Genomic DNA, 14,901 nt, shown 5'->3' on the forward strand with positions numbered 1-14,901 from the left:
AATCGCAATATGTTTTCTAAGATATTGGGTAAGAGTTTGAATTGAGTTATGTAAGTGTAACGATAGAAAGAAATGTACTTGGTTAAATATATGGAGACATAATCGCAATTTATTACACTATCGTTTTTGCTGGTAATTTAGAACTGGGGGGTGGAGAAATTATCAGGGTATAGCAACTGAAGAGTGGGGAAGAACACAACTGGTGGAAGCTTTAACTGAAAGGGGTAAGGTGGCAATACAAGATCGAATAGTATGCCAATGCAAGGATGTATTTTTTTTTCTTTTCTTATTTTGAAATTTTAATGTTTTTTTTGGTCAAAAAATACGTGTAATACTGAAAACTGAAGATTCTAATACTAGCCACGTATGATGAAATCATTGGGGATAGTGACTAAATGAAAAGTATTCAAGCCATTCTTGAAATTTCGTTAGAGAATCTATGGTGAAAGGAACGCCATTTGTAGAAGTTTAGACTTTAGAATTGTAGTAGTAACACTGGTAGTTTTTTTTTTATTAGACCATGTGTTTATGCGAATTTCTGTGCGTACAACTTAGAAAACATGTCTTATAGTGATATAGTAACTGATTTCTACTTAATACTACCCGAGTAAAAACTGGAGTGGAGAGCTGCAAAAGACCCAACCAATTCCTTAGAAGCGAGAATAACATGTTTTGCCTACTGTATTATAAAAGTATCATGAGAAATTATGTATTGCATATTTTGAAAATATTATAGTAGCATATTATTCTCCTGATAATTAAATACATCAGGCATGTAGAAATTAAGTGGGCATTTGGACATAAGTATTGTAAAATTCCAAAAAAGGGCGGAAATTTTTTTCAGGTGAAAATGGTATTTGAATTAGAGTTGTGTTTGGACATGAATATAGTTTTGGGTTAATTTTGAAGTTTTGTAAGTGATTTGAGTGAAAATTTTAAAAAACAGTTTTTTGGAGTTTTTTAAATTTTCGAAAATTTTCAAAATGTATTTTCAAGTGAAAAATTGAAAATTTATGAATAAACGCTGAATTCGGAAAAAAGTTGAAAAAAAAGAAAAAATTTCTTATGTCCAAACGGGTTCTAGCATGCACCTATTTGTATCTGTTTGCTGATTTATCGGCTAGTTTTATTTGATTATAATCAGTTTTCCTGTGTAATGTTCCAATAGATTAACCTAAAATACGTATCATTATGAAGAAGTTCGAATATGAGGATAAGCTGCCCGTCTAGCTCAGTTGGTAGAGCGCAAGGCTCTTAACCTTGTGGTCGTGGGTTCGAGCCCCACGGTGGGCGTTTTTAAGTTATATCTCGTTTTTTGAAAACGAAGACCAGCCTGCTAAAGAAAAAGACAATTCAGCCTCACCTTGTCTCGCGTGCTAAGTCCATTTTTATGGCTTTAGAGGTAGCATTCGATCAGACAATTCAGGTTTACTGACGAGAAGGGAAGTAATTTTTACTGAAAGGATGCAAATGCCGAGCTAAGCCAAAATTAAGAAAAGCCTAGTATAACTCTACTCATTTCACAGGCTGTTAATATAACAACTACATTACTTTACATGATTCAGATTCTGTGCAATTGGGACGTCTATATATACTTCTGTGGAGCCTTCTATCACATCTTAAATTTTAGAGTCAGCTCCATGTACTCGTAGGTATTCTTGAGATTAATTAGATTCAGTTTGACACGTTGATTTTAAGCTTTAGTTAAGGTTCTAGTTAGTTTAAAAGCTATTGAATGTTTTGAACATAATTTATGTGAGCAGGAGAAGTGGAATTAGTGACAATTAAATGCTGGATGAGGTCTGATAGAATATTGTACAACGTTATTAATTTTATCTGCTATTGCTTATAATTAATCATAAATACATTTCATTAGGGAATGCAGATATCTCCTGCACCATTCCTGACATGCCTTTATGCTTCTACAGCATTATATATTAGCACTTATCAGAGTGCTTTTAGAATCTAAAATATACAGATTCTGAGCAACAATCCAAGAGTACTTTTGAGCGCCCACGAAACTTGATCCGATCCTGTTAGTTCTAGACTTGCTCATGGTTCGACTGGTTATATTGCTTCTCCTCATAGTGAAATTTAATATTAATATGGCCGTTGCCCATCTCCACGGGCACATCAGTAGATTTGTTGGTTAAAACTTTCTTGTCACAGTAAATGGCATACAAGATCAGCTGCACTATTCCTAAAAACAAGCCAACCCCTGTTGAAATCTGCATGCAGTACAAAACATTACCCCATAATTCACTTTTGTATATATAATTTATTTCATATTTCAATAGGAGAGATGCTTACACCAATAAATGGATCCCTCCCAAGCATGGCATAGGTAAACCAACAGGTGCAAGATATGACAACTGCAAATGACAGGAAAAATGGCATGTACTCCACACTCTTTGTCCTGATTACTAGTCTCTGCACCAATAAACTTGAATTGAGTATAAAACCAGGGGGTAGATCCAATATATTCTTCACAAAAATCACTAAAATTTCATTAAATAATTATGCGATGAATCCAATGGTGATCAGAACATAAATACTGAATCCATTAAATTCAAATCTTGAATCTACCTCGTAAAAACATAAAAATTGAAAGTGATAATTAGAAGTTTAAAGAGCTTACTATGATAGACATAGGAGATGCATACATAACGATGGAGAAGATGGTGGCAGCTGTACCACAAAACAGCTTCCTATTTTTCCCATGAAAAACAAGCAAGGAAACAAGCGCTGCGCCAGCAAAAACGAGGAGGACTAAAAGGAGGGTTGCTAAGATTTTTCCCTTCTGTTTATTGGGTGCAAGTGCGAGAAAGATCAGCACGTAAATGAGCTCAATTGTAGCTCCAGCCCCATTTATTGTTGTTACTAGAATATTGTCAGATGTTATAAAAGGCAGACCGTACCTATTCAATTAGTAATAGATTTATCAGTCTATGACCAAACAATTGAGACAATATCATTATGATGAAAAATCCTAATCCATCTTTGTACCTACTTGTTTTTGAAGATTAGACAAATTTATTTCTGTAAATAGATTACCTAATCCAAGGGTTTGAAGGAACTGCACAATTCTTTTGAAAATTTAATTAGACAATGTTTTCCTTTCAGTATCATATTCATTTTGGATACCAGTCTTTTGGAAAAGGCAATTGTAGTTGTTATGGATTATCGGCTACTATGCAAGTTCAACATTTTGGATGGTATATAAAGTTGGGTGGAAGCAGCTTATATACTAGGGTTTTAACTGAACTCAAAATTTTCGACACATGATATATATATGTGTGAAAACAATTATTCCTGTCTACTAAATTTCAACAAATATTAAAATCTTAATCTATAATTTCAAAAGTATTGTGTTTAATTCTTAAAGATCATATGGAATCCATCAACTTTTTTTTATAGAAAAAATCCATCAAATTTAAATCGTAAATCTACTCTGTGTGGACAGACAATTTCATCCCAAAACGCGCCAAACATTTAATTGGAATTAGGAAACCGATAAATTATCATTACAATTAATTAAGTTTGGTAAAGAGGCACTTCAAGAACTCAACGGAAAGAGGTTTTTTTAGTAAAGATAGTTACCATGCAGAAAGCAAGCAGTTGAGAAAGGTCATGACGTAAGGTAAGCCAGAGAACTGTTCCGTCGATCTGTTCTTGATTATCCTCTTGAATGTAAACCTAAATAAAATCAGACAAAAATATATCAAAATAAAATCTTGACCACGTGGAGTTTCAGATATATCCCCTTTAATTGAAATAGAAAAATCGATAAACGGACGATCATAAAAGAAAACACCTTATTCTCGTCTTTCCCGAAACTTATAACAATAAGAAGAGAATGTAATTACAAGAGTTTAGCCTCTGTAAGCTGATAATGTATACAATAGTTTTCTTACTCCATAGTATCATGTTAAAAATACATGTGTAAACTAATACTAGTAAAAACTTTATTTATTTTGCCAGTGTATATATATAAGTTAAATCTCAATATGGACATGACTCTTTACAAGAAGGAGCAATATTTAAGAGTAAAAAAAAGGTCTGAAAAGAGTTCTTGCTCACGTTGGTACCAAGAAGAGAAACAGAGTAGCAGCATTTCCTGTTAGCAGAAAAAAGAGAAGCAATATAATGATAACGAAAACTTAACCAGAACTGAAGAAAAAATAAAAAGAAATAAAATATGGAAATACAAGTGATCAAACCAACGTACCGAAAATCCCGAAAGTAAATTGTAGAGCGTGAACAACACCCATGTTGTCTTCTACTAAGCGCTAGCTCTCAGTACTACAGAACGTCTGAATTAACCTTCTTCAATATATAGAGGACTCTGCTTTGAATATAAATCCAAATATTTAAAGACACCAAGAATAAATATATTTAAATGGGAAACCCTGACCAATAATCAATCATTCAAAAGAAGACGTTGCATGGGTTTATACTTTATAGGGATGTCATAATCACTCAACTCAAGAAGTAAAGCAATGAAAAAGAAAACGAAGCACTAAAAAATACTCGGATACTAAAAGTGAAGAATTAAAAATGATGATGAAATTACGCGTATAATTAGCATCAAACAATTTTACAGAGAAGGTATTTATAGAGATGGAGAAACATGCACGGTCAGTAATTAACTGGATCTAACAAACGTAGACTGGCAAGTAAAAACTAAGCAAACTTCCCGGATCTTAACGTAACTAAAGAAACTGCTTAACTAATTCTCAACGACCTTTCCCGCTCAATAATTATATCTCATGCAATAATAATTCTTCATTTCTGATATAAAAAAATAAATTAAGGGGTGTTTTAAGGAAAAAAGGTTTTACAATTTATTTATTTATTGCGAAGAATTTCTTTCTGATATGCAATTTAATGTTTTCGATATGTTTAATTAGCTGGACTTCAAATTTTAGTTCTAGTTAATTTGCATCATATATATACACATATGTGTGAATGTTTACTATCCGTGTCACTTCATTTGAATGGATTGTTTTTATTTGTATGTATATGTTTTATATATGGTTGATGCTCTTTAATCATGCTACTAATTGTGGTGGATAAATGGAATTCATTCGTGCTTAACTAGCAGTCTCAAGTTCGAGCTCAAGCCCTAGAAATGAAGAAATTTCTGATAAGGAATGTTTTCTTTTCATTGGCCCTATGGGATGCAAATCTGGACTAGTTGCCAGAGGCTTTTTAGATATCATATGGTTATACAAAATAAAGATTTTCATTAATTAAAATTACACCAAAAAAAACAAATTTGTGATATTTTATGTACTTCTTCTTTGATTATCAATTAATAATACCCACGTCGACAAATTACTGATATAGAGAACTATAAGTTTTTTTTCCTCAGCAAATAGAACTGTAAGCCGAACATACGCGCTATTCAGCATAACGAATTCGACTAATCTACCAATTTTCAAGAATTAGAATAATTTTTAGGACTCATCAGGATTTTAAAATAATAAGAGCTGCCACCGCTCATTAGTTTTTGTAAATTGTATATTTTTGTCTGTTTCAAATTTGTTGCTTCAATTATTAATTAATTTTAAATAAAAAGTTTCTGTTATTCAATATGCGAAGTGACCAAAATATTCATGACAATGCAGTAAATAGAAAAATAAGAAATTAGATTAAATATGGTCAATCAATTACTTAAACAGAAAGAAGTAAAATCTTTTAATTACCATTTTTTTTTTTACTGAAGGGGAAAGGAAGAACAAGAGTTACCTAGAACTTTATCATTTTACTGCTCTTCCCAGTTCCCTTGGCTACGTGCCTTGTGATATGTTAGTTGGAATTTGTATAAGCAGAGACAAAGGAATATATATATATATATATACAGGTACTGAGATTTGGCTAGGAAGGATTATAAAGGAAAAGAAATAGGATAAAGAAAATATAAAGGGAAACATAAGGACAAGGAAAAAAAAGAAAGAAAAAGGTAATGATGGAAATATACACTATGATATTCGAAAAGAGATTTTGGAATGGACGGGTTAAAGAAGGGAAAAGCATGGATAAAGGAAAGAGGAAAAGGAGAAGAAAAAGAGGGAATAGGAAGGACAAAAAAGGGATATATATATATATATATATATATATATATATATATATATATATATATATATAAATTTAATGGAAATGGAAAAGGGATGATGAGAGGAAAAATTAAAGAGGGAAAGAAGCGAGCAGGAAAACAAATAGGAGAAAAGGAAAATATAGGAAAATAAATAAAATAAATAAAATAAATAAATCACAACTATGAAAAAAAAGGATAGACAAAAAAATTATTGTAGCTTGCTAGCCCCAAACGTCTAACCTTCAATTGTTTAAGAGTTTTAAGAATTAAATTTAAGTTAGCAACGCTTAGTTCTCATTTATAATAATGCTATAGACACTAACATTATTTTATAAAAAAACTTTTATTAGATATTTATCTGTACCACTGCGCTCAACATAGGATCTAGACGTCTAATACAAATAAAGAGACTTTTTTTAGTTGGAATAAATAAAGGGTTTTCATAATTGCACAAAAGAAGAATGCTGATCCACATCAATCGAATGATTCATCCACTACATTCGGTATTTTCTTATTTCCGTGTAAAACACTGTGGTGACATACATTAACGGGTAGTTGGTACGCGGGATAAAGTGGGAAGAGGTAAGAGATTAAATTTATATCATGTTTGGTTAATGGTATAAATTTATCTTAGAATAAATTTATTTTGGGATAAATTTATACTCCTTCTGTTCCAGTTTATGTGAACTTATTTCCATTTTGGTCTGTTCCAAAAAGAATAACCGCTTTCTAAATTTGGTAATAATTTAGCTTAAACTTACAATTCTACTGAAAAACTTTTATAACCACAAAAATACTCTAGTCCCTTTTTGACTTGTTTAGGACCACAAATTTCATAAATCTTCATTTTTTCTTAAACTCCGTGCCCAATCAAACAAGTTCACATAAATTGGAACGGAGAAAGTACTATCAACTAAACATGGTATAAATTTAATCTCAAACTTAATACTGAATATTTTATCTTATCCCCTCTTATCCCATCAAACTTGAGATTATTTTATCCTACCTCCCACGTGAGATAAAATAGTCCAGGGGACCCCAAAGTTTTCCATATTATTACAGTATTAAAACTGAAATTAGGAACCTCATATGTTTCGGTTGTAGAATAACACCAGCATTGGCGTAGCCACCTATGTCTAGGGTGGTCAAGCGCGCACCCTTCGTCGAAAAATTATATTTCACATATAAGTTAAATACTATTTTATATGATTATATATTATATTTTGAACACTCTTAATACAATTAAGTGAGACAGTACAACAGTTCAAGGTGTTCGAAGTGACATGTTGTTCACGGGTTCAAAGTTCTAACTATTTTGTTTGCCAAAACTAAACGGAGACCACCATGTGTGGTCTATTTGATTCTTTTTCAATCTAAAAAATTTCCTAATAAAATAACTCTTAAAATTAAATATTTGTGTAGAAATAAACAACTACATCTTAAAAGTAATTTTTAACTAAAAGTTATTTCTTTATAATTTAAAATATATAAAAATTTCTTTAATAAAGCTCTCTACAAACTACAAATCATCTCTGCTCTCTCTTTACTTTGGTTTTATGCTTACTTTTATTAGTAAAATTACTAATACAACAACAACAACAACAACAACGACGACGACAACAACAACCCATTGAAATCCCACTAATGGGGTATGAGTAGGGTAGTGTGTATGCAGACCTTACCCCTACCCCGAAAGAGTAGATATGTTATTTCCAAAAGACCCTCAGCTCAAGAAAATAAAAAGACAAAAGGGCAAAAGGAGACAATATTAGTATCACCACAGCAATCATAGGAAAAATAGGAACACCATGAAATCCAGAAGAAAGATGCAAAGCATAGGGAGACAATATTAGTATCACCACAACAATCATAAGAAAAATAGGAACACCATGAAATCCAGACGAAAGATGCAAAGCAAAAACAATAGCTAGTAAATAGGACCTGCACTGAAAATCGAAATAGTAAAACATAACATTGCCATTAGCTATCTTAGACAAAAATCCTACATGGCTAGTCCCACAATGGTACGAAGTAAGGCACGACTCAACTACCTTCTAACCTACAACCCTAATACTCGACCTCCACATCTTCCTATCAAGTGTCATGTCCTCGGAAATCTGGAGTCTCGCCATATCCTACCTGATCACCTCTCCCCAATACTTCTTAGGTCGCCCTCTACCTCTTCTCGTGCCCTTCACAACCAGCCGTGCACATCTCCGTACCGGAGCATCTGGGCTTCTACTCTGAACATGTCCAAACCATCTAAGTCTCGCTTCCCGCATCTTGTCATCAATGGGAGACACGTGCACCTTCTCCCGAATATCATCATTCCTAATCTTATCTATCCTAGTGTGCCTGCACATCCACCGCAACATCCTCATTTCTGCTACTTTCATCTTCTGGATATGTGAGTTGTTAACGGGCCAACACTCAGATTCATACATCATGATGGCCAACACTCAACCCCATACATTAGTAAAATTACTAATGTTATCGTTTATTTTATTTTATTTTAATTTTGATTTATAAAATGATGGTCCTATTAAATATTTTTTATCCATTATATATATATATATGAGGTTATCTGCTTGATGAGAAAATAGAAAAACTACAGAGATATTTAGTACTAAGGGCATCTCCAACCTTTATCCCCATTTTGGTCTCCAAAAATGGGAATTTCCCCATTTTGAGGACAACTTACGGCAACCATTCCCCCATTTCCTCCCCCCCCCCCCCCCCCCCCAAAAAAAAAAAAGAGAATATTCTTTTTTATATTCTTCTCTCTCTTCTATATTATATTATTATCTTTCATTTCAATTTTATTTTTTAATTTCTATTAAACAAATTCCATCTTTTATTTTTATTAATTTGTAATTTTCATTAAAAACATTTCATAAATTTTAAATAATATAATTTGCAAGAAATTATTATAGATTAGCTAATAATTCAAAAAAAAGTGATATCATGTTTTGTATTTGCACCTTTCATTTTTTGTGATGGTTATATCTTTTTCATACAATTATAACTCATAATAAAATTAACTACCAATTTTACATTAAAAAATAGATGCACGATAATTAATTTTTTAAAATTATACGTCAAAGTTAAGATGAAAAATTAATTAGGTAAATATATTATATAAACATAGCTAAGTATATATAAAAAGATAAATTAAATAATAAAAATAATAATATTTTAATGAAGAATAGTAAATGGAGAGATGAATAGTGTGTCTCCAAATTTGGGGAGACACTATTCACTCCCCATTTTGGGGACAAAAAAGGAGGAGGATTGGAGTGAAATTTCTCCATTTTTGTCCCAAAAAATAGGAAAATTCCCATTTTGGGGACAAGATTGGAGTTGCTCTAAAGCATATGTATCTGGATATAATGGTAAATATGAAAAAGAAACATTGTGTTAGATTCAATGAATTTAAGAAAAGTAGCTCTCTTATTGTGTACTACTATATGTTTTCTGTTTTCGTGTATGCATTTGACAAAATAAAACCTCACAAGTAAAACACAATTAATGCAAAAGGCTGACCGCGGCAAGCCGGCAACGACACTCTGTGCATAACTTGAGTTAGAACACAGTACATACACAACAAATCAAATCATACTTAGAGGTTGCCCTTCCCCGTAAAGTAAGTAAATCAACTGCTTTAAGTCCCATATTTGTGTGGGTCTATTTTTTATTACACATACTAAGCTATGTATAAGTTTAAAAAAAGATTATGTGAAGTGAAAAAAGTTTGATTTCTTTCTTGGCAGAATAGCATAGTAGACCATTGTACTTGTTCCGATTTGACATCCCGGTTCTCCTACTTCACTTGTTTTCATCCAAAAACTTTAACTTGATCAAAGTCTATATTTTAAACCCCTCTGATCGTGTGTGTATCTCACTTGCTTGACGTGGATGACACATCATATTCCACGTCATTTTTTATAGGCAAAATACATATAGGGTTGCCTTGTGCTTAGTAATGCACAGATTTCTTCTTCCTTGTCCGTCTCATATCCCTTCTCCCTTCTCTGTCTCACATTTCGTCGATGAATAATTATTTAGGAATTTTTAATTAGGTAGATCATCGCCGCATTGTTTTTAGCAGCGGCTATCAAGACATCGCCGAAGTCAAATATTGGGGGGATGAGAAAGAAGAAGCTAGGTTGGGGATTTCACGACCAGAAAAGGTCAAAATTAGATGAAAACAGAAGAATATAAGTATTGATAGTAGAAATGGCCACTTTTAAGGAATCTTCAGGGATTATTTTTCTTTTTTTTTGAAGGAGGGGGGAGGGGGCATTGGGGAAGAAGAAGAAGGGGAAAAAACGCAAAGGGAAGGGCGGGGGTGTCTCGGGGGGAGGGGGGGGAGTGAGGAAGAAGAAGAAGAAAGGGAAAAACGAAAAGGGAGAGGGCAGAGGTGTCTAGGGGGTGGGGGGAATTGGGGAAGAAGAAGGGAATAAACGTAAAGGGAGGGGCGGGGGTGTGTGTGTGTGTTGGGGGGGGGGGGGAAAGTAGGGAAGAAGAAGAACGTACATGGGGAATAACGAAAAGAGATAGGGGATGTTGTGGGGGATGGGGGAGCTAATAGGAAAAAGAAATTAAATGGGAGTGGGGAACAACAGAAAGAGACAATATCTCTTTGCTTTTTTTTTATATTTTTTATACTTATTTTATCTTTATCTTTTTATTTTATTTTTTATTCTTATTTTAATATTTTTTTCTCCTTACTTTAATTATTTCTTCTTCAAAATCTTCATATGCACGCTCCTTGTCCGCGTGAATTACACACACTTTGTACAACTCAACCATTTTGTTGCCACATGTGCTTGGTCAACGGTCATAGGAGTTTAAAATATAGACTTTGATCAAGTTAAAGTGTCTGGATAAAAACAAATGAAGTAGGAGGATCGGAATGTCAAACCGGAACAAGTACAATGGTCTACTAGGCTATTCTGCCTTCTTTCTTTAACAAGTATAGAGAAGAAGAATTTGCTACTGCTATGATTTCTGCCACAAAAATTGCACTTGAAATGAATATCGAACCCCATTTTCGTAAGAAATGTATGATATATATGAATTAACAATTTGATGAGAATGTTGATAATAAAATCTCAAAATCTTTCGATGAGTCCTTTGACGTTGATTACTTTATACATAGTAGACAAAGCTATTTTTTTCACTTCAAAATAGATTTGAATAATTCGAAGCATATAAAAATATTTTTGGTTTTCTATTTAGCGGTAAAAATTAAGATCACTAGATGATGAAAATTTGAAAAACTATTGCCTTAACCTTGAATGTTCCTTAAAGCATAATAATCAATTCGATATTGATGGTTTAGATTTATTTTTGAAATTAAAAATATTAAGAAAAATAGTACAATTAGAAGATAACAGTTTAATTGATGCACTCGGTCAAATAAAAAGATTTGATTCTTTTTCCAATGCCTATATTACTTATGGAATAATGTTAATAACTCTTGTTACCGTCGTCTCACCGGAAAGAAATTTTCAAAATTAAAATTGATAAAATCTTACCTAAGATCAACAATGTCAAGAAAAATTAAATGGATTAGGTATATTTTCAATTAAGAAAGACTTATTAGGAATTATTGATTATAAGAAAATTATTAATAACTTTGTATCTAAGAAATGCTAGAAAAATAGACTTCAAATAAATAAATAAATAAATAATTTTTTTTAAATGTTAAGGTCCCTCATAAAGTTTGACTTTAGGCCACAGAACTCGTCGGGCCGCCCTGATTATACTCACCAAATTTCATATCTATTGGCTATGATTATATTGTGCTTAATAATATTCTTAATCTTCATCTCTTTTGTTAAAAGAAGCTAATTATTAGTATAGTAGATCTACACGTTTTGAATCTGAAAAGTAGTCGTCATTAGTTATTGCTGTTTGACCAACCAGCGGTTTGCTGGTATTCCAAACTTTTTATGCGATTGTCTCCAACTTTTGAAAATATTGATAGGATGTACTAGTTGTGGTTTTCACAGTATACTAGGATTAGTTCGATTGTGCAAATATATGAGGATTCACGTATGTTTGCTTACTTTGTGGGTAAATATTAAATTAGTATATGAATGATCCGCTATCTTTTTGATGATTTTCATAAATATTGACTTTTATGATGGGTATTGAAATATAATCAGCGTTGGCAAATTAAATGTATCGGTATGGAAGGGGAAACTAGGGTAAATGAAGGTGTTAAAAAGGGATAAGATAGACCTAAAATCACATGAAAAGAGTTGTTTCGAAAGACCGATAAATTCTGAAAATCAATACAGACTTAGCTAAAAATAAGACATAATTAAAGAAAAATTTCCATATAGGTGATATTATGTCTCTTGGAAAATTTTCTTATTATTACACGGGGCATATGCACCTTAAACCATACGGTGGTCGAAAATTTTCATTAGACATTTATAAGAAAAATAAAAATATTGTGAACATGTATAGAAAAATAACACTGCTTATCATTATAGTAATTTATTCGTTTGTTCATTTTTTCAAATTACATAATTGTTATGTAATAAATATATATATATATATATATATATATATATATATATATATATAGACAACTACTCTTATTTTATTTTGACATGACGATGATATGAATTGAACCCGAAAGAAACGAGGATTCATATTGCCGATCTTTACTTTATTTAAAATTGAGTGGTAGTTATTATTGTTCCAAAAATAAATAAAAATTAGCCACAACTTCACAAAGCAGCAAAGGTCACTTTTTCTTCTTTTTCTGCTTCCGTCTTTGCAGAGATAAGAAGTGGCCATGGTCTAGCAGCGGAGTTAGAGTGTGGGTTATGAATCCAATATATCGTTTTGGTTTAAGTTCTATATTTGTCTTAAAAATATTTATTGAATATGTATAAATTATTAATTTAAAATTTATAAATTTAAAATTCTAACTCTACCTCTAAAAGCAACTCCAACCTTTTCCCCAAAATGGGGATTTCCCTATTTTTGAGGACAAAAATGGAGAAATTTCACTCCAACCCTCCACCATTTTTATCCCCAAAATGGGGAGTGAATAGTGTCTCCCCAAATTTGGGAACACACTATTTATCTCCCCATTTACTATTTTCCATTAAAATATTATTATTATTATTATTATTATTTAATCTTTTAATTTATCTTTTTATGTATACTTAATTATGTTTATATAATATATTTACCTAATTAATTTTTCATCTTAACTTTGACGTATAATTTTGAAAAATTAATTATCGTGCATCTAAATACATTTGGCATAATAGAAGATCTTCATCTACAGAATATCCTACGTATCGAATGGACATTTTATTTTTCAAATGATTAGAGAAAAAGTGAATTATATGGTTAAAGAAAAATAAAAGGCACTTATGGTTATGGAAGGATATGCTAACATCATAAATATGCTCATTTTGCACTTCGTAATGCATTAATAGATCATTTAAGGGAGAATACTAGAGGTTGAAGTTGAATATTTGTGTAGTATTTCGAATAAATTTTATCGTTATGTAATATATATTTAATTAATCATGTATCGTAATGATTTTACTTTTATTTAAATTATTAGTTAATCTATAATAATTACTTACAAATTATATTATTTAAAATTTTATGGAATTATTTTAATGAAAATTACAAATTAATGAAAATAAAAGATGGAATTTGTTTAATGAAAATTTAAAAATAAAATTAAAATAAAAGATAATAATATAATGTAGAAGAGAGAGAAGAATATAAAAAAGAATATTCTCTTTTAGGGGAAAAAATAGGGGAATGGTTAGAGTAAGTTATTCCAAAAAATGGAGAAATTCCCAACCCCAAAATGGAGGTAAAGGTTGGAGATGCCCTAACGGGTCATTGATGGAAATCAAATTAATCCAGAATATTGAAGGAATCTAATAAATAAGATGTGTGCCAGCTTTCTTTCCTAATATATCGCTTCTGAAACTTTTCTTATTAGATTTGTTTAAATGTTTTCAAGTAGAAAATAGACATTTCTATCATTGGCAAGATTAGGGAAAGCTACCATTCTTACCTCCATTAATGCACTGTGCACGTATTTGTGATGATCTGATAGGTTATCTTAATAATTATTTCTGTGTTCTTAAACCTCAAATAGCACCATTCAATTTTTCTCGACTTGCGTGCGCAGTCCGTAAAATTTTTTCGAAAAGTTTTTATGTGAAAAATTAATTAAAATATGAAATAGTGCATCAAAACTCATTTGAGTTGACTTCAGTCAACGTTTTGAGCAAACGGACCCGGATCAGTACTTTGACAGTTCCGGTAGGTCCGTATTGTGATTTGGGACTTGGGCGTATGCCCAAAATTTAATTTGGAGGTCCCAAGCTTGAGTTATCGTCATTTGTTGAAAATTGGAAGTTTGAAAGCTTATAGATTTCAAAGTTTGACCGCGGATTTGACTTTATTGATATTGGGGTCGGAACCCGATTATGAAAATTTGAATAGCTCCATTATGTCATTTATGACTTGTGCGCCAAATTTGAAGTCATTCCGGATTCGTTTAATACGTTTCGGCACGAGTTTTGTAAATAGAAAAGTTTGAAACTCCTGTCGTAATCGAGGTGTGAATTGTAATTTTGATATTAATTGATGTGATTTGAGACCCTGAGTAAGTCTGTATTATGTTACGGACTTGTTGAAATATTCGGACGAGGTCCCGGGTGGCTCGGATGAATTTCGGATGAGCCACAGACCATTTGGAACATGATGTATAGTGTTGGCTCTGGTGCATCGCACCTGCACAT

General features: G+C 31.9%; 1 protein-coding gene and 1 non-coding gene across 2 annotated transcripts; one reads left to right on the forward strand and one right to left on the reverse strand.

Moving 5' to 3' along the window:
- The first annotated feature begins 1,220 nt into the window (after positions 1 to 1,220).
- TRNAK-CUU (transfer RNA lysine (anticodon CUU)) lies at positions 1,221 to 1,293 on the forward strand. Its single transcript has one exon. It is a non-coding gene; the product is annotated as a tRNA-Lys (tRNA).
- A 520-nt stretch (positions 1,294 to 1,813) lies between these two features.
- Positions 1,814 to 5,902, reverse strand: LOC104086686 (bidirectional sugar transporter SWEET1-like). The gene is made up of 7 exons (XM_009591007.4): positions 5,752 to 5,902; positions 4,229 to 4,345; positions 4,081 to 4,117; positions 3,601 to 3,696; positions 2,639 to 2,918; positions 2,311 to 2,430; positions 1,814 to 2,228 (listed from the first exon to the last, which is right to left on the reverse strand). The coding sequence occupies exons 2-7, from the start codon at positions 4,269 to 4,271 to the stop codon at positions 2,043 to 2,045; spliced, it is 762 nt and encodes a 253-aa protein (XP_009589302.1). The 5' UTR covers positions 4,272 to 4,345; positions 5,752 to 5,902; the 3' UTR covers positions 1,814 to 2,042.
- Between the last annotated feature and the right edge of the window lie 8,999 nt (positions 5,903 to 14,901).

This window comes from Nicotiana tomentosiformis, chromosome 6, assembly GCF_000390325.3.
Source record: "Nicotiana tomentosiformis chromosome 6, ASM39032v3, whole genome shotgun sequence".
NCBI lineage: Eukaryota > Viridiplantae > Streptophyta > Magnoliopsida > Solanales > Solanaceae > Nicotiana > Nicotiana tomentosiformis.